At 43.0% G+C, this 27244-nt stretch overlaps 1 protein-coding gene across 1 annotated transcript; it reads left to right on the forward strand.

Annotated features, from left to right (window-relative positions):
• Positions 1-2861: 2861 nt before the first annotated feature.
• LOC124146852 (beta-1,3-galactosyltransferase 5-like) lies at positions 2862-27012 on the forward strand. Its single transcript, XM_046517335.2, has 2 exons — positions 2862-2952; positions 25332-27012. Exon 2 carries the CDS (start codon positions 25341-25343, stop codon positions 26478-26480), a length of 1140 nt encoding a protein of 379 aa, XP_046373291.2. The 5' UTR covers positions 2862-2952; positions 25332-25340; the 3' UTR covers positions 26481-27012.
• Positions 27013-27244: the final 232 nt, after the last annotated feature.

Below are 27244 nucleotides of genomic sequence, written 5' to 3' on the forward strand. Positions count from 1 at the left end.
TTAAAATGAGTTTTATCTAATAGGCGTTTGTGAATTAAAAAACCCCAGGTCACCTAATACGTCAATTAAAAGAGCTTAAGCATTATTTATTTTCAAGTTGTATGTTAGATATATTATCATTTACAAATTGCAATTTGCAGAAAGGGGATATATCCAAAGTCATATTCTTGGCAAAACGCTCGCTAGTATTTCACACACGTAAATTTACAAGGATATCAGTGTACAACTCTCAGTGATATCTGATTTATGTTGTGGGTGTGCCCTTTGTGACATCGCCCAGTCTATTAAAATGCGTTACTACAATTTTAGTTTGTTTGTTGTTTAAGGCCGTACTTAGCAATATTTCAGCTATATGACGGCAGTCTATAATACAATCCAGTGATTGACATCATAAGCATCGTTCTACGCAATTGGGATACGATGACATGCATCAACCAAGTCAGCAAGCATGACAACCCGGTCCCGTTAGTCGCCTCTTACGACAAGCATAGTCGCCTTTTACGACAAGCATAGTCGCCTTTTACAACAAGCATGGGTTGCTGAAGACCTTTTCTTAAAGGCCGTGTTAGATGAGGAGCCAAAGATGTTAAATTATGACAGGCCGCACATGGAACATGGGAATAATGGTGGAATCCTTCTATTTGGTTCCCATGTGATTGTGATTTTCCCATTAGTGCGAACGAAAATACGAAACATGATATCAATCAAACCATGTGTGGGAAATATCCGCTCACGTGAACAGGTTAAAAACGTATTAAATTGTGTTGCTAAGGCATTGTCAGACCTGTGAGATCGATCGACCTTGAGCAGAGTGGCGCCATTATGGATCATTTCTGTCTGTAATAATTTTCAGGTTTAGGAAGACTGATCGCTACGAAAACATTCCCGGTTTATGTGTTTACTAATGTGACATCGACATGAGCCGCCAGTCTTCTAAGGCGCTGTGAAGAGTTGCGTCCCTTGGACACGCCAGAATCCTATGATTATGGGTTTGAATCACAACTCGCCCCGACTATATTCCGAGGTCTGTATCATACCCGTGCTCGTGAGTTCCCCAAAGAGGTAAACGTCTAAGACCTGCATCACTTCAGTCGAGCTTTCGTCCAAGAACTGAGGCAATGTAGACTTGCCAAATAATTCTAGGCTTGAGTAGGATTCAGTTTTAATTAAATCACTGAGGTCTTGGAGACAGACTCACAGTATAGACGCATAACTTGTAAACACTCACGTGGGAAGAAGGGATTCAAACAGATGCGTCTTGCTGACTCATCCATTCCCCGAGTCCACTCGAAGGTTAAACTTGAAAACATGTATTAATATTCGATGACGTTTCTAAAAACATATTATACAGTCGATTCATCTACTACCGCCCCTGTGGTCTAGTTGATAGAGCGTCTGCCCGGAAAGCGGAAGGTTGGTGGTTCGATCCCCGTCATACCAAAAGACGTTAAGGGATGATACTTGTTGTTACCCTGTCTGGCGCTCGGCATAAGGGGAAAAACAAGGTCTGGTCGGCTCGGAGTCAGTATGCTGTGTCAGAGTTTGGTATTCATGTTAAACTACGGAGTGGTATCTCAATGGGCTAGCACTATAAAACCGTCAATCGTCCTGACTAGTGCAAGCAAACCGCCCACCTCCCACCTATAGACTTGAGTTGCGCGCGCACACGCACGTATGCACGCACACATACCAAAACACTTGCATGCACGCAACGCTGCACATAATTTCACCTTCTCCACACGCAAACATCAGTCAGTCATATTGTGACTTTTCACTGGAATATGTGATTGATATATCTTTTAGATACATGCTTGTTTCTTTCGTTGTTTGTTGTTTAGACGCCGCTCTAAGCAATATTCCAGCTATATGACGGCGGTCTGAAAATAATCGAGTCTGGACCAGGCAGTGATTCAGTGATTGACATCATGAGTATCGATCCATGCAATTGGGATACGATGACAGGCACGAACCAAGTCAGCGAGCCTGACCACCCGACCCCGTTAGTCGCCTCATACGACACGCATAGTCGCTTTTCACGTCAAGCGTGGATTGCTGAAGATCTAAACTACCCCATCTTCCCAAGGCAAGGGAGTTAACTGACTTTAAAATTCCAGTTTCCATCCTTGCCGAGCTAGGCTGGAATTACTCGGCTCGATCGTAGCACCACCAGTGGCTTTTACGAGTTATGTCCTTTCTATGCCTCTGCTATTGACCAATCAGATTCCACCTCTCGTATCACTTGCATTTGCTTCAAACAAAACGGTGGCGCCCAGTCAAGACGATCTGATTGATAATCAAGATCTATATTGTGATACATCTTACATCGCGAAGTACATCAAATCACGTGAGCACCTTGATTAAAAGCATGAACAGATTTAGAAAATATCTGTTGACAACGAGTTAGCGGTGCACATGCTTTGCAAATCCTGCAGTCGACCGAATTCTGCATGACACTTTACGAACCGGATTTCGATTTCAGTGCGCGGTTTGATTGGACTATGCATAGACTCGTTAGTCCAGCCAAAATGTAACTCCATAATACCAGCCTAGTTCGGCAAGGGTGGAAACTGGACTTTTATAGTCAGTTAACTCACTTGCCTCGGGAAGATGGGGCCACCCAGGATCCTCACGGGTCCATATATACATGTAATCAGTTTCAATATTTAAAATGGATTTGAAATAGTAATAGGAATATAAGTTTGATACATTGGTGACTGCGCCATGTTTGTTGTAAGTAGTCAACAAGTATTTGTTTGAACTCATACAAACACAAATCCAAGAATAGTACACATACACAAGCGTGTTATCACGAACTTATCGCCATGTCGTGTTTGGTGTTATCGTCGTGATAACGACGAACGAGGCCGAGGTGCAAGGTGGTTGGTGTTTATCTGGATAAGATTCTCCAGAATCAACATCAGGAGTGTGAAGGCCACTATTCTGACTGCGTGGGTGAGTAAGCTTTAACGCCGTTTTTTACTCTATTCCTTCAAAATGAAAGCGGATTTTTGTTATGTGAAAAATGTATGAAAAACATGAAATATGCTGGAAACATGTACAGTTATCATCAGCGACGTGGAAATATCTTCTTACAAATGAGCATGGGTATGATATGCTTATTCAAGACTGCTATGAAAAAACGGGTCTGCGTCGTATTAAACTACACACACTCAGATGCAGAGAAACAATAGACAGTTTTTGATAAGTGTGTAAGTAAATTTATGTATCTGAACCTTCATTCATAATTGGTATTTTTATGTAGGTGTATTAATAACTCATGCATTTTGATATAAAACAAAAATGCATATTGATATAATGCTAAAATGCATATTAATATGATACTAAAATGCATATTAATATAATACAAAAATGCATATAAATATAATACTAAAATGCATTTTAGTATAATACTAAAATGCATATTAATATAATACAAAACATCAACGCCAGAGAATAATCAGTCCAGACCATCCTCCTAAACAGTCTCCACTGGCGAAAACTGCGAAACAGCGGAGAAAACCACAAAAATGGATTACCGAAATCTTGCGACGTCACCAGGCTCTCGCGAAAAGAAGAAGTTTGTGTGTTGTGTTATTCATCATTATTCCAGCTATATGACGGCTGCCTTTACATAATCGAGTCTGGAACAGACAATCAAGTGATTGATATTATGAGCATCAATCTACGCTATTTGGATACGATGACACGCGTCAACCAAGTCAGCGAGTCTGACCACTCGATCCCGTTTGCGCCTCTTACGACAAGCATAGTCGCCTTTTACAGCAAGCATGGGTTGCTAAAGTCCTCTTCTTACAAGTCGCTCTACCGTTAGCACCAGCACCTGCCTTAAGGCTTGCGTATATATATCCTGCCCATTGTCTTCTAAAGTAGATAGAGAATCATATTATTATCCAAAATCATTCCGCCAACCATTCAATGTGTAAACAGTAATCACAAGTACCGTGTGTGTAAACGTACAGGTAACCAGCGTCAGTGATAGAGATGAGTGATATCATTTGATTCATGGTAGCCGATGACGTCACAGCGTCCTGCATTGAAGATAACATATCTCACCCAATCGATATCGCCCGTGGAAGCAAGTTTTGGGTTATACATGATAGTTGTCATGAATTTCTTGTTCCGCTGTCAAACTCAAATTTCTGTCAGCCGCCATTTTGGTTTGAGATCGAAGCGATCTCAGCTTGTAAGGCGAATCGCTGTACATCGCTTTCAAGCGATTGACTGTTTGCAACGCCCCCCCGGATCAATTGATTCTGACGTCATGGTGATGACGCCACAAGGGCATGCAAAGCATTGTGATGCAATTTCATTGCAACAATATCTCCTAGAATTTATCGAGTGATATCACCCAAGCGATATATCCCGTGGAAGCCAAATTGGGCTGATAAAAGCGTGTAACACAAGTACACCATATCAACACAAGAGATGACCTTGGTTGTCCTAGCGACCAGTACACATATAAATTATCTGTTACGTAGATTGATTCATTACTGTTACCTTACATATAGGTGTACAACGCTAGTTCCTTCGTGGACATACTTGGTGATTCCAATGTGATTAGGTAATACTATGTAAAAATATTTTAATATTTTAAAGAACAACTTATATAGTACATATATATTCAATGTAAAAGTCAGTCCATAAAACGATTGATCCATTGCAGCTGTTTACAAATGGGCTGTTTATCCTTCAGTATGTAGGTTGCAATGTTGGTGTAAGGTCTTGTTAACTCAAACCCAGATTGTGAATATCAAACTAGTTTGCTTGTAAAATAACAAATGTATGTCTTAAAAACAACAGGCAAACATTGTACAAACAGGAAATAACACAGCAAATGTGTGTACATGACATGAACCCCATTTAGGGGCTTAAATGTTCAGTCCGCGACATGTACAGTTGACGACACTTCTGTATTTGAGATAGTATGCACCGGACACAGAGACTTAGGAATATGTACTAAGCAGCAGCTTGGGATCAGTTGTGGATTGTTTGTAATCTTTGTCCACAACCAACTACACTACTGAGCAAAATTATCTCATGTTGTATTTAATGATTACCCAAACCTATTACTGCTTGTCCAGTGCATACCCTCAACCACTTGTGACTGAGGGGAAATCCTATTGAGCATGACGAGGATAATACCCAAAGGAAAAACAGAACAGCAAGTTAACTCTAGAGGACTGAGCCCGGGCAATAGAGGATTTTATAACCATTATGGATGTAACATAGCAGTCAGATGACCATCCACCCAATGTCTTAGCAAGATGGTCCACTGCTTTGGAAGCAGATGTGGCTAGGTAGACACAACTCTATAGATAACAACTTCTTTAATACTCTAAAAAGCTACGTTTCGGTAATAGATCCTTATACGTTGTCAAGCAAGACTGAATGAGGGACATTGAACAGAATATATATTGTAGGTGGAGGATTAACAGTAGAGGATTAACAGTAACAAAAAGTGCATACATGAGTGGGATAACATAAGTTAGTGTTGACAACAAAAGGATAATACTGTCACAACACGATGGACAGAGAACACATAGGTGGAAGCCAATGGGACATGTAGCCAATTAAACAGGAAAAGTGTAAGATGTGGCTGCCCCGATCCTAAAGGAGTCACTCTTGAACAAGTGTTGATCATATCCTGCGGCTGCTAAAATTTGTTGAGCTATAAATATTGCACGAGTAACGGGTATTCTAGGTTTTGTAACAAATAAGGCATATGTTTTGTTTGCTGCTATAGACACACAAAAATCAATATAATCCAGGAGGCATTGTTCCGGGAAATAACGTGAGATCAGCAAATCTCACAGAAGCATGTCCAGCTATGTCCGTAGCATCAGCCACTCACAAAATGTGTCAGGTGGAAGGAAGCATTGTACTTGTCACAGGTAAATTCTCCGCACGGGAGAAATGAAATAACGCAAGCGAACACCGGACCTTCCGCTCTCCGGCCGGACGCTCTCCCACTAGACCACGGAGGCGGTCAGTGAGAAAGTCAACTCTAAGCGCAGGGTGAACTGATCTCACTGGCAGCCACCCCTGACGGTGGAATACCCGAGTTGATCCTTCTATTGTTGGGAAAGTGGGGGTAAACCCTGAGCGACACGCAACACTGCTTCACTCTAAGACTGCATGGCTCCACAGACTGTCTACATCTGTGGTGGTGGCATGGTAAGCTGTTTGGGCCATGATGTTGTGAACGTGTCTACTCTGGGAGCAAGTTGGCGAATCTTGGCCATCTGAAAACGAGACAATGCATCTGCTTTGACATTCAGTCTACCAGGGACGTGGCATGCACTAAACACAAAGTTATGCATAGTCGCAGTTAACACTAATGTATAAGTATACACGTTATTAATGATGAACTTCATCAAGATTTCGGTAATGTCTGCTCAGTTGGCATATTGTTACACAAAAGTCTAAAGTTTTTGTTGGCCCACCGGTGGCCCACTGATGGGATTCATTTGCAGGCAACCACAGGACAGAACGACCTCGGCTGCGTGAAGTAGCTCTTTTGGCCAGGATCCAGTAAACTGTTCTCCCTGAAAGATGCTACTCAATCTCCGGCTTAAATCGCTTAAGAGTGATTTGGGCCTAGGCTGAGTTCAATCTAGAGGGGGGCACGGGGGCAGTTGCGTCCCTTGGGCACGCCAGAAACCTATGATTGTGGGTTCGAATCCCGGTTCGCCCTGATTATGTTTCTAGGTTTGTCAGCACCATACCCGTGCTCGTTGGTTTCACCGAAGTGGTAAACGTCTGAGACCTGCATCACTTCGGGCTTTCCTCCCACATTAAGCTGACACGCCGCGATATAACTGGAATACTGTTAAAAGCGGCGTTAAACCCAACTCACTCACTCACTCAATCAAGGGTATTAGATCCTAGGATCAAGTCACCCCACCCACCCTTTCAAGGCTAAGAGCACTCCACCCTCGTAGGCCAAAAGGACCCGGTTTCAAATCATTCGCCTTACTATTGCAAATATACGTGTTTGATTTTATGTTCTGGTATGTTTGTGTACAAATTCTTCAATTTATTGGAGGCGTATGTGGTTGGTGTTGTTAGGTGTGTGTAGGTGGAGGATTAACAGTAGAGGATTAACAGTAACAAAAATTGCGTACATGAGTGGGATAACATAAGTAAGTGTTGACAACAGAAGGATAATACTGTCACAACACGATGGACAGAGAACACATAGGTGGAAGCCAATGGGACATGTAGCCAATTAAACAGGAAAAGTGTAAGATGTGGCTGCCCCGATCCTAAAGGAGTCACTCTTGAACAAGTGTTGATCATATCCTGCGGCTGCTAAAATTTGTTGAGCTATAAATATTGCACGAGTAACGGGTATTCTAGGTTTTGTAACAAATAAGGCATATGTTTGGTTTGCTGCTATAGACACACAAAAATCAATATAATCCAGGAGGCATTGTTCCGGGAAATAATGTGAGATCAGCAAATCTCACAGAAGCATGTCCAGCTATGTCGGTAGCATCAGCCACTCACAAAATGTGTCAGGTGGAAGGAAGCATCTGTGGATTTAGCAGAGATTTATTATGATAATGGAGAAGGTTTTATCGTTTATGTTTAAGAAAATGTACACAAACTTGTTGAACAGTAATATTTTACGGTGTGTTTTCTAATTCTTATAAAATATTTTGTTTATATTTTAAATCTACATGGAAGTGAATTTATGATATATAGTACCTTTCCAAGAACGTGTGTATATGTTGGGTTGAAAACAGTCTGTAAAAGTGCATTTTCACTTTAAACAGACACAGGTGAACTTTAAAATATGAAACAACTTCGTGCGCATAAGTGGAATCAAAATGTTTTCGTTTGTGTGCAGAAACTGTTACAGGTATCAATTCTCAAGTCTGTATTTCTTCAGGCGTTAACGATGTATTTAGCGCATGATATTGTCTAAACTATCAATCAGTATAGTTTGAGACACGAGTTATTTTGTACACTTTTTTCATTCACATCGTAATATGTTGGGATGAACACCATATCAGAAAAGTGCCTTATGTCTACTGCCCTCATGTCAAAACTGTATTGAGCGGTGCAGCAAATTTAAAACTCGAGAAATAAACATGACGATCCCGAGTTCGTCACTGAGCCATTCGTGATACCGAAATAGCAAAATACATGGAAGAGTTTCATGTAGTGCGGCTGATTTACCATTCAGATGAATGAATATACTATCACAGTGTAAACAAATGCCGCCGAGGTTATGATACAATCGACCGCCTCTGAGGACTAGTGGTAGTGCGTCATCCCGGATAGCGGAAGGTCCGGGTTTCGATCCCCGGCCGCGTCATACCAAAAAAACGTTGAAAGATGGTACTTGTTGTTACCCTGTCTGGCGCTCGGCATTAAGGGGCTAAAACAACGACTGGTCGGCTCGGTGTCAGTGTGCTTGAGTGGGGTATTCATGTTAAACTACGGCATGGTAGACTAAAATCTAGTCTCTGAAATGAACATATCGTACATAAAAAAACAGTTGTTCAGTTATCTTAATAAAAATATAATAAAAAGGAGCTCAGTGACTCTCTTCATTTTCAGATACTGATACTGCAGTGATCTAGACTTGCCAAACATTATAGACTTGCATGGGCTGTATTTGATATATATTTGTATCAGGGTCTTTAAGACAGACTATACGGCATGGTATCTCAGCACTATAAATCGGCATCAGTTCGGACTAGTACAAGCAGCCACATACTATTTATAAGTGCAATAATCTTTGACGCGACGTTAAACCTCATTTCACCTCTGGTACAATCTATTTCTGAAATGCACCAGCCGGTTCACTTACTTCCGGGTTCCTGACAGCAAAATGAGAATTCCAGAGTATAACAAGCATATTTTAGTTGCACCTCAGCATTAAATGTGCAATACACATTGGTGGGGGGGATGTCCTGTCCAAGGTATGTTACCCTTATCATTAATGCACGCAAGAGCACGTCGACGGGCCGATGACTTTAAACGTCGGATGACGTAACACGTTCCCAGTCACGCAGTTGCCAACGTTGAAGTCTCCTGGCCAATATGAATCTGTCGAGGCGATGTGGAGGTGTCAACACACTCTTCGGTAGGGTCGATGTGCTCTGATACCATGGGCTCTCCTGTACACGGTTTGTCGTGTGACCCTGTGTCGCCGTCGCTGCCGTTAACGTCGCCGTGACGAAGCGGTTCCGGAGGTGAATTGTCTGGATGTGGCTGTCTCGCCAAGGCTCGCTTAATACAATGTTTATTCCTAATGCAGGATATTTACCATCCCCAAAGACACTCGCGTGATAACCTCTCTATATAGAGTCAAGTACCTTTAATCCGACATGGTTGGTTGCATTATGTCGGATTAATGAGTGTGATAAACGAAATTAAGATGTATCAGTCACTTTATCGCAATGTCAAATGTGTGATTGTAAATGGTATGCTTACGTCCTTGTTCGATGTTAATCGTGGCTTGAAACAAGGGTGTTTACTGTCTCCTATAATGTTTAATTTTTTCATCAATGACTTGCTGAATGTTATGACTGATTCCAAACGTGGCATTAATATTGATGGTACTATTATTTCTGCCTTAGCGTATGCTGATGATATTATATTATTTGCAGAATCTGAAGATGACTTGAAAAAATTGTTACAAATATTGAATAACTGGTGTGAAACCAATGATGCTGGTATTAACGCTGATAAGTCTCATTTTGTACATTTTAGAAACCCTAGCGTTCCAAGAACTACACAACAGTTTTGTATTGGTAGTTCGGCTTTAAATATTGTTAACGGTCACAGCTACCTGGGTTTAGTGTTGACTGAGCATATTGATTATAACACAATGGCAAAAACTGCGGCCAAATCAGCTAACAGAGCGTTAGGCCTACTTATTTCCAAGTTTAAGACAACAGGCGGTATGCACTTTAGCACTTTTAGCACTTGTATGACACTATGGTGTGGTCTGTCCTTAGCTATGGCTCATCTGTAGGGGGTAACCGTGATGTATCTGCTGTTAATGCAGAACACCGTACCACCGTGCTATTAGTTTTTTTCTTGGCGTGGGTATATATGCACCTAATTTGGCTCTTAATGGGGATACAGGGTGGATGACAGTGGATGTGAATAGCTTGACAGTGGTGTCGTTTTAGAAATATGCCTGAATAAACATGTTGTTTTTTTTATGGTCGGAAAGGCTTTCAGCCAATCAAAAGAACTAGAACCTCACGTGTTTCGGCAAAATAGGCCGACCGAAACGAAAGGTCGTTCTGGCGCGCGTGACCTGTAATTGGATGTCCTCAGCGGTAGCGAGAACTTGCATCTGATTTTAATGATATTGAGGTAATCTAAGCATGTGATTAATCCTGTTTTGTTTATTTAAAACATTAATTGTTTATTGTAAAGCAAGTTTATCTTTGCAGCCGTTGTAATATGCAGCTACCAGCCGACTCATCTCGCATCAAAACACGGGCTGTGTACTCGCGGGCAGATGACCACGGAGTACGCTGATCACTGTGTCGGATAAACGAGACTGATTAATGAGTGTAAATCACTCGAAACTCGGGTCCCAAGGCTCGAGACTGTAAATGCTAAGTTCACCCGGGACATATAAGTCCTCGTAGCTCGTTCGTTAATATTAACTCTATATCTGCAAACAGGTGTTGTGTATGATAATATTTCAGGGTCAGGTAAACTTCCTATTCCAAGTGAAGTTCAAAGTTTAAACAATTCAAGCGTAACACTCTCCTCTGTCGCAAACATTTCAATAGAAAAGATGTGCATTATTTAAGAAATACAGCAGTCATAATTATTGTAATTTCAATATTATGAAGGAGCAACATTGAATCATCTCTTGTTAAGATTAGTTTGCCTCCACACCTCAGTAACCTTTCTGACAAGAGGCTAGAATTGCCAATGGTGGGCCGTGTAACTTGTCTTCTCACATACGACCAAAGCAAGGCAAGGAATTTATCTTTTAATGAAGAAATTGTTTCCAGGAAGTCCAAATAGCTGTGAATGCAAAAGAAGGGAAGGCACCTGGCATTGATGAGATTCCTTGTCAACTGGTGAAGGGAGAAGCAGTCATCCAAGTTTTACACAGACTATATAATGTGTGTCAGTAGCTGTCATGTTCCTACGATGTGGACCCGGGGGATCATATGTCCTATCCCTGAATCGGCTACTATCGACTGCCGAGATCCAATGAGCTATTGTACGTGAAGGCGAGTGAAGGCGAGTGAAGGCGAGTGAAGGCGAGTGAAGGGGCAGTGAATAGTCAAGGCGAAGCCGTTCACCCAGAAACCACGTTCCCCATATGTGCAATCTCTGCCTCCACATACCCTTTAGAAACGGAGGTAGACGTCTTTGCCTCCTCTGTACAGAACAATGACGCGTTGCCAGCCTTTCATAATTTATATGTAGAGTTTCGGACCATACTTCTTGGGCGTATATTCCCGCTGCCTGAAGTGATGGAGTAAGTACCACAACAACGTTTAACGCTTTAATCCAGGATTAAGGATTAAGTTGAGCTGTTGGAGTTGTAATACACGTTGAGGCAGGACGAGTAAAGTCAGGTGGTATCGGGAATGTTGGAACAATTGTATTGGATTGTAAAAGTCACATTGGGTCACCTTTACAGGTAGCACCACAGTAGTCAGAGGTAAGTGATATGCGCTTGTTTTTCATTTGTGTGGTCTCGTTAGTGATTACCTTCCACCCTCGACAATCTTGCTTCAGTCATATTCAGTCATATGTTTTTAATATATACACACACTTTTTTATATCATTTTATCATTTGTACATGCACTGGTGACTCCGTGCACATCTACGCTGATTATGTCTCTGTTACGCATTGATGAATATATTCCCATACAAAACACCCACGTCGCTCGTGATTTAGGTTATTTCGGCGTGTTTGTAAAGAACTTAAACTAAGATATTATTTAATACCACAACAATACTTAAACTGATTACAACACACCTATGTTGTAGCCTTGTAAAGAGGGACCGGTCTCTCTGTAGGAATGATTATATATAGTCCAGATATTCGTACTTGCCAACACTCCTTCACCCATACAAGATCTTTCGCCGTTCAACGACACTTCATGTGTCGTGAAAATTTTAACTTACATAATAGTCCTAGGCAACGCACAACAGTGGTATTTGTGGCGTCATAATCTCTATGATGTAACAGTAATAACATATCATTGTATTCAATAAGTAAATATGTAACTGTCAAAGTTCCACCATAATTAGTATTTATCTTCAACATGTATCGAATTCAAATCAAAATTTGATATGTCCGTTGCATTCAATTTGTTTTTCAAAACATCATACTATTCCGTGAACGAAACATCGATCTTTCTTTTCATATGTGAAGATAACATGAAATGAACGGTCATTCTGAACGTTACCTCTGAGGGGTAGTCGCACATGAATATAATAATAATAATAATAATATAAATAATAATAATTGATTTGTAAAGCGCCTAATATCCATCGACAGTTGCTCACTGGAGCTGTGACAAAGTTTAAAGTAATGTCTATGTACATTTGCCATATATCAGGAGATCTATTGAAAAGCTGAAGTGAAGAAGTGGGTTTTGAGGAGAGACTTAAACGTTTCCTTAGAAGCAGAGTTTCTCAGATTCAAAGGCAAAGATTTCCATAACTGTGGACTGCAAAAGGAGAAGGCACAGTCAGACATAGGAATCCAGGAATCCTATCACTTCCACCAATTCCAAGCATATTTTGAAATTGCAAACGAATTGGAGTGTGTACCGTAATCAAATGTTTCATAAAGCCTTGTTAATTAGAATTGGAAGCCGCCTTAAGACTCTCATTCCGTGTTTATTAGAATGGCACTTTTGAAATAGTGACAACATCATGTGATGGAAATGCTCAATCATAATGTGATGGAAATGCTCCACCATAATGTGATGGAATTGCTCAATCATAATGTGATGGAAATGCTCAATCATAATGTGATGGAAATTGCTCAATCATAATGTGATAAAAATGCTCAATCATAACGTGATGGAAATGCTCAATCATAATGTGATGGAATTGCTCAATCATAATGTGATGGAATTGCTCAATCATAATGTGATGGAATTGCTCAAAGCCGGTGTGTTACTATCGACACACGCATCAGGTCAGCTTAAGTTATCCCAACTTCCTAGAGTTATGCAATACTGATAAACGTAATTTACTTTTTACATATTATGTATATTTGGTCATCCAAAACCTGCTTTTATATTCTCGAACGAAGAAAAAAATTTAAATTGCTAGTGACAGGAGTACAGTTTAAATACTCCTTTACACTTATATATTTATGAAGTAAGACAAGTTTTATGGATGAACAACTTCTTTATTACATTTAGGGCGACGTTTCGGTGTAGATCCTAACACCTTTGTCAAGCAAACGTTTCTACACCGAAACGTCGCTCTAATTGTAATAAAGAAGTTATTCATCCATAGAACTTGTCTTACTTCATCACACCAACTTCTAAATGCCACTGAAAGAAGTTATATAATTATGTTGTATATACTGTGATATATTTAAAGTCGCGTGTAACCCTTAACAGGTGGCTCGGTGCATTTGCTGTAATGTGTATATCTGTAAATATTTTTGTGAGGTGAGACTCAAATAAACAATCTGTCTGTCACATTCTACATTCCTCAGTGAGTAATTCTGCATGTATTGTGGAAGGTCCTTCCCATTTGTCATGTACACTAGTACAGTTAAACAACACAGTGCTAAGTACGAGGTAAACCTATTGTTCGAGTAAAACAACCCTAGGGTCAGATTAACCTTGTATTGTTGTGGAAGGTAATGCCTGTTACGAAGTTTCCCAGTCCCGTGTTCACTATACCGAGGTAATCTGATTGCAACGGTACTGATTAATTATGTATTTACCGGCGTGAGAGATTAATTGGATAGTCATCTCCATGGCAACTAATTGTCACGCGATAATTAAAGTTGATAAACATCTGTAACGGTACATTCTCACGCGAAACAATGAAACACGTTTGGATTAACAGCCCCATTAGCTGTGAACAGCAACAGCATAATGGAATGTGCATGCTGGATGATTGAAACAAAAGTGCTTTCTTTTCACAACCGCCTCCGTGGTCTAGTGGTAGAGCGTCCGCCCGGAGAGCGGAAGGTCCGGGGTTCGATCCCCGGCCGCGTCATACCAAAAGACGTTAAAAGATGGTACTTGTTGTTACCCTGTCTGGCGCTCGGCATTGAGGGGCTAAAACAAGGACTGGTCGGCTCGGAGTCAGTATACTGTGTCTGAGTGGGGTATTTATGTTAAACTGCGGCATGGTATCTCAGTGAGCTAGCACTATAAATCGACATCCGGACTAGTACAGGTACAAGCAGCCGTACAAACACACACACGTACATGCACGTCGCTATATAAGTGCAATAATCTTGGACGCGACGTTAAACCCCATTTCACCTCACCACCGGACTAGTACAAGCAGCCACACAAACACACACACGTACATGCACGTCGCTATATAAGTGCAATAATCTTGGACGCGACGTTAAACCCCATTTCACCTCACCACCGGACTAGTACAAGCAGCCACACAAACACACACACGTACATGCACGTCGCTATATAAGTGCAATAATCTTGGACGCGACGTTAAACCCCATTTCACCTCACCACCGGACTAGTACCAGCAGCCACACAAACACACACACGTGCATGCACGTCGCTATATAAGTGCAATAATCTTGGACGCGACGTTAAACCCCATTTCACCTCACCCCCGGACTAGTACAAGCAGCCACACAAACACACACACGTACATGCACGTCGCTATATAAGTGCAATAATCTTGGACGCGACGTTAAACCCCATTTCACCTCACCACCGGACTAGTACAAGCAGCCACACAAACACACACACGTACATGCACGTCGCTATATAAGTGCAATAATCTTGGACGCGACGTTAAACCCAATTTCACCTCACCACCGGACTAGTACAAGCAGCCACACAAACACACACACGTACATGCACGTCGCTATATAAGTGCAATAATCTTGGACGCGACGTTAAACCCCATTTCACCTCACCACCGGACTAGTACAAGCAGCCACACAAACACACACACGTGCATGCACGTCGCTATATAAGTGCAATAATCTTGGACGCGACGTTAAACCCCATTTCACCTCACCACCGGACTAGTACAAGCAGCCACACAAACACACACACGTACATGCACGTCGCTATATAAGTGCAATAATCTTGGACGCGACGTTAAACCCCATTTCACCTCACCACCGGACTAGTACAAGCAGCCACACAAACACACACACGTACATGCACGTCGCTATATAAGTGCAATAATCTTGGACGCGACGTTAAACCCCATTTCACCTCACCACCGGACTAGTACAAGCAGCCACTCAAACACACACACGTACATGCACGTCGCTATATAAGTGCAATAATCTTGGACGCGACGTTAAACCCCATTTCACCTCACCACCGGACTAGTACCAGCAGCCACACAAACACACACACGTGCATGCACGTCGCTATATAAGTGCAATAATCTTGGACGCGACGTTAAACCCCATTTCACCTCACCACCGGACTAGTACAAGCAGCCACACAAACACACACACGTACATGCACGTCGCTATATAAGTGCAATAATCTTGGACGCGACGTTAAACCCCATTTCACCTCACCACCGGACTAGTACCAGCAGCCACACAAACACACACACGTGCATGCACGTCGCTATATAAGTGCAATAATCTTGGACGCGACGTTAAACCCCATTTCACCTCACCACCGGACTAGTACAAGCAGCCACACAAACACACACACGTACATGCACGTCGCTATATAAGTGCAATAATCTTGGACGCGACGTTAAACCCCATTTCACCTCACCACCGGACTAGTACAAGCAGCCACACAAACACACACACGTACATGCACGTCGCTATATAAGTGCAATAATCTTGGACGCGACGTTAAACCCCATTTCACCTCACCACCGGACTAGTACAAGCAGCCACACAAACACACACACGTGCATGCACGTCGCTATATAAGTGCAATAATCTTGGACGCGACGTTAAACCCCATTTCACCTCACCACCGGACTAGTACAAGCAGCCACACAAACACACACACGTACATGCACGTCGCTATATAAGTGCAATAATCTTGGACGCGACGTTAAACCCCATTTCACCTCACCACCGGACTAGTACAAGCAGCCACACAAACACACACACGTACATGCACGTCGCTATATAAGTGCAATAATCTTGGACGCGACGTTAAACCCCATTTCACCTCACCACCGGACTAGTACAAGCAGCCACACAAACACACACACGTACATGCACGTCGCTATATAAGTGCAATAATCTTGGACGCGACGTTAAACCCCATTTCACCTCACCACCGGACTAGTACAAGCAGCCACACAAACACACACACGTACATGCACGTCGCTATATAAGTGCAATAATCTTGGACGCAACGTTAAACCCCATTTCACCTCACCTCACCTCACCTCACCTCACAACCGCTGTGTGCTTGAAGTACAATCAAGCATGCTCTTTCTTCGAAGATTTATAAGCACGTGGAACGACTTTTTCTTTATCAAGAAAAAATCCCTTCAAGGGCTCAGTTTTCAATATTTTTTTATGGTGGACATGTGGAGGACATTTCCATATTTGACGCATCAGTTGCAAAAATGATGTCCGATGCAACCCCTATTTTGATTCCGGTGTTTTCTCATAGGAACAAGGAATTTGGAATGGGTTTTGTCGCTTATATTATCATACCCAACCATAGAGCGGCATGTCATAAAGTGATGGGCTATATACTCGTACATGGCCCTAGGGAATACCAGGACAGAAAACCCTCTCCAAGATCTACAAAAACTTGATGGTGCCACTTTTTTTCGTACATGTAGCATATTTCTATTTTAATAAATCTAAACTTTTCGTTATTTAAATTATTTGAAATTTGCTTTTGAATATAAAACATGGAAAGATCAACAAGAAGTGTTTTTTAAGTAATTATAATACTAGTCTATAGATGTAAATCCATTTGATGATGCATCTGTGAGGTCTAAGTTGAGTGAGTGAGTGAGTATGTTTTACGCCGCTTTTAGCAATATTCCAGCAATATCACGGCAGGGGACACCAGAAATGGGCTTCACACACTGTACCCATGTCGGGAATCGAACCCGGGTCTTCGGCGTGATGAGCGAACGCTTTAACCACTAGGCTACCCGACCGCCCCTCTAAGTTGATATTGACAGCCCAGGCCAAGTCGGACCCAACACAAGCCAAACACTTCTGATAGAGGCATTGTTGAGAATGGCTTCACTTTGAGCTCGTGTTTTCTTTAAATACCGCGATCGGAGACACTATAAAGTGGTATATAGGTAGATATAATACCAGTCCACAGATGTGAATCCATTTCATAAACATATTCCCATTAGCAGTTGCCCCAGAATCCCAACCTTTCTGTTAACTATGGGTCATAGCAGGTCTAAGAATAAGGATATGTTCAGTAGGTTCCATATATCTAATACACTTATTTACATATGAAGTAGTGACAACGCTTGACTGGTAGTTGCCAGATGTTGTAGGGGCATCATATGGATAATATTGAAGCCACCAGATTTCTCCGTTGTCCTCTGCATCATCATCTACCTAGAACTGATTCTTATTAATTAATGACCCCCGGCAGACATCACCAGTCAGGTACCAATGGGGATAGGCGTACTGCTCGCAAATGGTAATGAGTTAGGAAATTTCATTATGCCCCAGACATTTTACAAATAATTAATGTCCGTCTAAATATTAAATCGGACGGAGGGCACGCGAGTGTAGAACATGATTAGAGAGCTGCGTTTACGCTGTCGCAATTGAGCATACTTTTAGAAACCACGGTTGACTCACATCAATTCTGGTAACGGATGAGTTTAATATAGCAGTTTCGTGGGGTTGGTCCTCTTGTTTTCCAGCTTGAATTTAAAAACGTGTTGATATCTTAAGTTTTGTGTTATTATCAACGCTGTTTGGATTTTGATTTTGTGGTTTTACTTCATACCCACCAACGCGTGGTGTCATGTGTCGCCGCGAGCATGACACAGGATGCGATATGACTGACAGATACACCTGGTACGGGATGGGATGTTTTATAGATACACCTGGTACGGGGTGCAATGTTGCACAGATACACCTATTACGGGGTGGGATGTTGCACAGATACACCTGGTACGGGATTGGATGTTTTATAGATACACCTGGTACAGGATTGGATGTTTTATAGATACACCTGGTACGGGGTGGGATGTTGCACAGATACACCTATTACGGGGTGGGATGTTGCACAGATACACCTGGTACGGGATGGGATGATTTACAGATACACCTGGTACGAGATGGGATGTTTTAAAGATACACCTGGTACGTGATGGGATATTTTACAGATACACCTGTTACGTGGTGGGATGTTTTACAGATACAACTGGTACGTGATTGGATGTTTTACAGATACACCGGGTACCTGGTGGGATGTTTTACAGATAGACCGAGTACGAGATGGGATGTTTTACAGATAGACCTGGTACGTGTAGGGATGTTTTACAGATACACCTGGTACGAGATTGGATGTTTTACAGATACACCTGGTACGGGAATGGATGTTTTACAGATAGACCTGGTACGTGGTGGGATGTTTTACAGATACACCGGGTACGAGATTGGATGTTTTACAGATACACCTGGTACGGGATTGGATGTTTTACAGATACACCTGGTACGTGGTGGGATGTTTTACAGATAAACCGAGTACGGGATGGGATGTTTTACAGATACACCTGGTATGTGATGGGATGTTTTACAGATACACCTGGTACGTGATGGGATGTTTTACAGATAGACCGAGTACGTGATGGGATGTTTTACAGATACACCTGGTACGGGATGGGATGTTTTACAGATACACCTGGTACATGATGGGATGTTTCACAGATGCACCTGGTACGAGATGGGATGTTTTACAGATAGACCGAGTACGTGATGGGATGTTTTACAGATACACCTGGTACGTGATGGGATGTTTTACAGATACACCTGGTACGTGGTGGGATGTTTTACAGATAGACCGAGTACGAGATGGGATGTTTTACAGATACACCTGGTACGGGATCGGATGTTTTACAGATACACCTGGTACGTGATGGGACGTTTTACAGATACACCTGGTACGTGATGGGATGTTTTACAGATACACCTGGTACGTGATGGGATGTTTTACAGATACACCTGGTATGTGATGGGATGTTTTACAGATACACCTGGTACGTGATGGGATGTTTTACAGATACACCTGGTACGTGATGGGATGTTTTACAGATACACCTGGTACGAGATGGGATGTTTTACAGATAGACCTGGTACCTGGTGGGATGTTTTACAGATAGACCGAGTACGAGATGGGATGTTTTACAGATACACCTGGTACGTGATGGGATGTTTTACAGATAGACCGAGTACGTGATGGGATGTTTTACAGATACACCTGATACGAGATGGGATGTTTTACAGATACACCTAGTACGTGATTGGATGTTTTACAGATACACCTGGTACCTGGTGGGATGTTTTACAGATAGACCGAGTACGTGATGGGATGTTTTACAGATACACCTGGTACGTGTAGGGATGTTTTACAGATAGACCGAGTACGAGATTGGATGTTTTACAGATACACCTAGTATGTGATGGGATGTTTTACAGATACACCTGGTACGGGGTGGGATGTTTTACAGATAGACCGAGTACGAGATGGGATGTTTTACAGATACACCTGGTACGTGATGGGATGTTTTACGGATAGACCGAGTACGAGATGGGATGTTTTACAGATAGACCTGGTACGTGATGGGATGTTTTACAGATACACCTGGTACGGGATGAGATGTTTTACAGATACACCTGGTACGTGGTGGTATGTTTTACAGATAGACCGAGTACGTGATGGGATGTTTTACAGATACACCTGGTACGAGATGGGATGTTTTAAAGACACACCGGATACGAGATAAGATGTTGCACAGATACACCTGGTACGGGATGGGATGTTTTACAGAAACACCTGGTACGGGATTGGATGTTTTATAGATACACATAGTACAGGATTGGATGTTTTATAGATACACTTGGTACGTGGTGGGATGTTTTACAGATACACCTGGTACGTGGTGGGATGTTTTACAGATAGACCAATTACATGATGGGATGTTTTACAGATACACCTGGTACGTGATGGGATGTTTTACAGATACACCTGGTACGTGGTGGAATGTTTTAGAGATAGACCGAGTACGAGATGGGATGTTTCACAGATACACCTGGTACGAGATGGGATGTTTTACAGATACACCTGGTACGTGGTGGGATGTTTTACAGATAGACCGAGTACGAGATGGGATGTTTTACAGATACACCTGGCACGGGATGGGATGTTTTACAGATACACCTGGTACGTGATGGGATGTGTTACAGATACACCTGGTACGTGATGGGATGTTTTACAGATACACCTGGTACGTGATGGGATGTTTTACAGATACACCTGGTACGTGATGGGATGTTTTACAGATACACCTGGTACGTGATGGGATGTTTTACAGATACACCTGGTACGTGATGGGATGTTTTACTGATACACCTGGTACGAGATTGGATGTTTTACAGATACACCTGGTACGTGATGGGATGTTTTACAGATACACCTGGTACGAGATGGGATGTTTTACTGATAGACCTGGTACCTGGTGGGATATTTTACAGATAGACCGAGTACGAGATGGGATGATTTATAGATACACCTGGTACGTGATGGGATGTTTTACAGATAGACCGAGTACGAGATTGGATGTTTTACAGATACACCTGGTATGTGATGGGATGTTTTTCAGATACACCTGGTACGGGGTGGGATGTTTTACAGATAGACCGAGTACGTGATGGGATGTTTTACAGATACACCTGGTACGTGATGGGATGTTTTACAGATACACCTGGTACGAGATGGGATGTTTTACTGATAGACCTGGTACCTGGTGGGATATTTTACAGATAGACCGAGTACGAGATGGGATGATTTATAGATACACCTGGTACGTGATGGGATGTTTTACAGATAGACCGAGTACGAGATTGGATGTTTTACAGATACACCTGGTATGTGATGGGATGTTTTTCAGATACACCTGGTACGGGGTGGGATGTTTTACAGATAGACCGAGTACGAGATGGGATGATTTATAGATACACCTGGTACGTGATGGGATGTTTTACAGATAGACCGAGTACGAGATTGGATGTTTTACAGATACACCTGGTATGTGATGGGATGTTTTTCAGATACACCTGGTACGGGGTGGGATGTTTTACAGATAGACCGAGTACGTGGTGGGATGTTTTACAGATATACCTGGTACGGGATGGGATGTTTTACAGATACACCTGGTACGTGGTGGGATGTTTTACAGATAGACCGAGTACGTGATGGGATATTTTACAGATACACCTGGTACGAGATGGGATGTTTTAAAGACACACCGGATACGAGATAAGATGTTGGACAGATACACCTGGTACGGGATGGGATGTTTTACAGAAACACCTGGTACGGGATTGGATGTTTTATAGATACACCTGGTACGTGGTGGGATGTTTTACAGATACACCTGGTACTGGATGGGATGTTTTACAGATACACCTGGTACGTGGTGGGATGTTTTACAGATTCACCTGATACGGGATGGGAAGTTTTACAGATACACCTGTTACGGGATGGGATGTTTTACAGATTCACCTGTTACGGGATGGGTCGTTTTACAGATTCACCTGGTGCGGGATGGGATGTTTTTGAGATTCACCTGGTACGGGATGGGATGTTTTACAGATTCCCCTGGTACGGGATGGGATGTTTAACAGATACACCTTTTACGGGATGGGATGTTTTACAGATACACCGGGTACGAGATTGAATGTTGCACAGATACACTTGCTGGTACGGGATGGGATGTTTTACAGATTCCCCTGGTACGGGATGGGATGTTTAACAGATACACCTGTTACGGGATGGGATGTTTTACAGATACACCTGGTACGAGATTGAATGTTGCACAGATACACTTGCCGGTACGGGATTGGATGTTTTATAGATACATCGGGTACGAGATGGGGTGTTTTACAGATACACCTGGTACGGGATGGGATGTTTTACAGATACACCTGGTACGTGATGGGATGTTTTACTGATACACCTGGTACGAGATTGGATGTTTTACAGATACACCTTGTACGTGATGGGATGTTTTACAGATACACCTGGTACGAGATGGGATGTTTTACAGATAGACCTGGTATCTGGTGGGATATTTTACAGATAGACCGAGTACGAGATGGGATGTTTTACAGATACACCTGGTACGTGATGGGATGTTTTACAGATAGACCGAGTACGAGATTGGATGTTTTACAGATACACCTGGTATGTGATGGGATGTTTTACAGATACACCTGGTACGGGGTGGGATGTTTTACAGATAGACCGAGTACGTGATGGGATGTTTTACAGATACACCTGGTACGTGATGGGATATTTTACAGATAGACCGAGTACGAGATGGGATGTTTTACAGATACACCTGGTACGTGGTGGGATGTTTTACCGATACACCTGGTACGGGATGGGATGTTTTACAGATACACCTGGTACGTGGTGGGATGTTTTACAGATAGACCGAGTACGTGATGGGATATTTTACAGATACACTTGGTACGAGATGGGATGTTTTAAAGACACACCGGATACGAGATAAGATGTTGGACAGATACACCTGGTACGGGATGGGATGTTTTACAGAAACACCTGGTACGGGATTGGATGTTTTATAGATACACCTGGTACAGGATTTGATGTTTTATAGATACACCTGGTACGTGGTGGGATGTTTTACAGATACACCTGGTACGTGGATGGGATGTTTTACAGATACACCTGTTACGTGGTGGGATGTTTTACAGATTCACCTGATACGGGATGGGAAGTTTTACCGATACACCTGTTACGGGATGGGATGTTTTACAGATTCACCTGTTACGGGATGGGTCGTTTTACAGATTCACCTGGTACGGGATGGGATGTTTTTGAGATTCACCTGGTACGGGATGGGATGTTTTACAGATTCCCCTGGTACGGGATGGGATGTTTAACAGATACACCTTTTACGGGATGGGATGTTTTACAGATACACCGGGTACGAGATTGAATGTTGCACAGATACACTTGCTGGTACGGGATGGGATGTTTTACAGATTCACCTGGTACGGGATGGGATGTTTTACAGATACACCTGGTACGTGATGGGATGTTTTATAGATACACCTGGTACGAGATTGAATGTTGCACAGATACACTTGCCGGTACGGGATTGGATGTTTTATAGATACATCGGGTACGAGATGGGGTGTTTTACAGATACACCTGGTACGGAATGGGATGTTTTATAGATACACCTGGTACGAGATTGAATGTTGCACAGATACACTTGCCGGTACGGGATGGGATGTTTTACAGATACACCGGGTACGAGATGGGATGTTTTACAGATACACCTGGTACGTGATGGGATGTTTTACAGATACACCGGGTATGAGATTGAATATTGCACAGATACACCTGGTACGGGATGGGATGTTTTACATATACACCGGGTAAGAGATGGGATGTTTTACAGATACAACTGGTACGGGATGGGATGTTTTACAGATACACCGGGTACGAGATTGAATGTTGCACAGACACAGCGGGTACGGGATGGGATGTTGCACAGACACAGTGGGTACGGGATAGGATGTGGCACAGACACAGCGGGTACGAGATGGGATGTTTTACAGATACACCTGGTACGATATGGGATGTTGCAGAGACACAGCGGGTACGAGATGGGATGTTGCACAGACACAGCGGGTACGGGATGGGATGTTGCACAGACACAGCGGGTATGGGATGGGATGTTGCACATACACATCGGGTACGAGATGGGATGTTGCACAGACACATCGGGTACGAGATGGGATGTTGCACAGACACAGCGGGTACGTGATGGGATGTTGCACATACACATCGGGTACGAGATGGGATGTTGCACAGACACAGCGGGTACGAGATGGGATGTTGCACAGACACAGCGGGTACGGGATGGGATGTTGCACAGACACAGCGGGTACGGGATGGGATGTTGCACAGACACAGCGGGTACGGGATGGGATGTTGCACAGACACAGCTGGTACGAGATGGGATGTTGCACAGATACACCTGGTACGGGATGGGATGTTGCACAGATACACCTGGTACGGGTTGGGATGTTTCACAGATACACCTGGTACGATATGGGATGTTGCACAGACACAGCGGGTACGAGATGGGATGTTTCACAGATACACCTGGTACTGTATTAAATGTTTCTGCCATACTCGTGTTGCAGGATGGGTTACCTGGGGACATGTATGGTACCAAAATACAACGTTTTTCATAAATACACTCTGTGTAGTCCCCATAAAACGTGTAAGAGTGAGTGAGTGAGTTGGATTTAACGCCGCTTTTGACAGTATTCCAGTTGTATCACGGCGGTCAGCTTAATGTTGGAGGACAGTCCGATGTGATGCAGGTCTTATGCATGCATGACATCGTATCCCAATTGCGTGGATTTATGCTCATGATGTCAATCACTGGATTGTCTGGTCCAGACTCTATTATTTACAGACCGCCGTCATATAGTTGGAATATTGCTGTGTGCAGCGTTAAACAACAAACAAACAAAACACAAACTAACACACGCCAATTGTAGATTCCACATACAGGCATGGAAATATTGATGACCCTATCACAGAAACTCACCTCCATCCCGGGGGGCACGGGTGGCTCAGTCGTCTAAGGCGCCGCGATTCGCTGTGCAGAGTTGTGTCCCTTGGAAACGCAGGAAACCTATGATTGTGGGTTCGAATCCCGGTTCGCCCCGATTATGTTTCTAGGTTTGTCAGCACCATACCCGTGCTCGTGGGTTTCACCGAAGTGGTAAACTTCTGAGACCTGCATCACTTCGGGCTTTCCTCCCACATTAAGCTGACACGCCGCGATATAACTGGAATATTGTTAAAAGCGGCGTTAAACACAACTCACTCACTCACTTACTCACCTCCATCCCGTTAATGTTTCAGAACCTAACGATGGCAGTAGCTGTTCGCCGTCGCCGACAGTTTGGAATAGCTATGGTCGTCGTTGTCCTCACATTGGCAGTCGTACGATACACACGGTCACCTGGCATCACCAGCTCTACCATTCACCGGGATTTGACGAGATCTAACGTAATAGGTTCTCGCACGGGAAACATCCAAGAACAGCCAAAGAAGCCAGAGGTCAAAACAAAAGATACAGGTGCTGTTGCCCACACGAGTACAACAGCTAACCCAAAGAAACAGGTTCACCAAGACAAAGTACTTAGTGAGGAACAATATTTTGCCAAGAGCCCCAAACAAATTACCCATCTTGATTTTAATTTTACTGTTACTGGGTCACCTGGTTGCCATAGCAACCCCTATCCTTTGCTGCTTGTGCTGGTGATGACAATGCACGACCATGTGGAAGAAAGGGAGGCAATTCGTGACACGTGGGGCAGCGTTGTCAAGACCAAAAAATGGGGAGATGCGGACATTCATGAAAATACCATGATATTGTTCTTGCTGGGAAATCCAGACAACAGTTCAAAATCCGATCGCATTCGTCAGGAGAATGAAGTACACCACGATATCGTCGAAGCAGACTTTAGAGAATCCTATTATAATCTGACCTATAAAGTTTTAATGGGATATAAATGGGCAAAACAGTTCTGTCCTGCGGCAAAGTACATTCTCAAGGTGGACGAGGACACGTTTATCAATATGGCCGCACTTGTGAAAATTCTGGGAACTTTAGATTTGAAAAACACTGTCATGGGACCGTATTTTGAAACAGCAGCAGTTGAAAGAGGAGGCAAGCATCAGTTGGGCAAGGAGGGTTATCCTTTCAACTTCTATCCTCCGCATGTGAAGGGGAACTTTTACGTAATGCCGACAGAACTGGCATTCAGAGTTCTGGAAGCAGCGGAACACATGCCCTATGTCTCCATAGAGGACGCCTTCATCACGGGGATTCTAATGAAAGTCATCGGGGGCAAACATATTGGTGTTTCCCCAGCAGCCTACCTGCCACAGGGACCTTTCAACAGAATATGTGATTTTAACCAACCATTCAAATTTGCATCGCAGAAGGTGACTCCAAATATGGCTAGGGAAATTTGGAAGATTATATTAGGACAGAGAAAGTGTTGATGAACATGTGAGAGTCACACTAATGTACCTTTCTGATGCGAAGTGTCAGGCAACTAACGCATACTCATCTTCCCGAGGCAAGAGAGTTAACTGAATATCAAAGTGCAGTTTCCACCCTTGCCGAACTAGGCTGTTATCATGGAGTAACAGTTTGCTGGACTCACGAGTCTATACATAGTCCAATCAAACGTGTAGCTAAAAATGCACCAACATGGTGGCGCTGCGATCGAGCCCAGACTTCCAGCCTAGTTCGGCAAGGAGGGAAACTGGAAACTCAACTCTTTTACCTCGGGAAGATGACACATACTGTTTTAAGCAAATTGTGTGAATGGCCGGTGCTACCGGCTTACCGATTACGCAGACACCTGGTGTCATCACTGATTTTCGGTAATCTGATAAATACAACACGACGACGAGAAACTATTGCGCGCAATAGGCATGATTGAAGTTGGCCAATCACAAGATTCAGTTTCCAGACACTTTGGTAAATCTTAACTTCTGATATCTCGACTGATGGAACGATATCGTTAAACGGGGGTGGGGTGGGGAGGGGTGGGGTGGGGTGGGGAGGGGATTGTGTGGTGTGGGGTATTTGTTAAACATCAGGGTGGGTAGAGGAAGGTCTAGAAAGCCCACTACCAGGAATGATCGACACGTACTCACCGGGAATAGATTCTTGTCTGCACCAGAACTACAAGCCTGACTCAGAAATCTGAATTTTGACACTAGTGGGCACAACAGTTTGGAGTTCGACAACAGCGGCG

Source organism: Haliotis rufescens, unplaced genomic scaffold (assembly GCF_023055435.1).
Source record: "Haliotis rufescens isolate VD_foot unplaced genomic scaffold, xgHalRufe1.0.p SCAF_6, whole genome shotgun sequence".
Classification (NCBI taxonomy): Eukaryota; Metazoa; Mollusca; class Gastropoda; order Lepetellida; family Haliotidae; genus Haliotis; species Haliotis rufescens.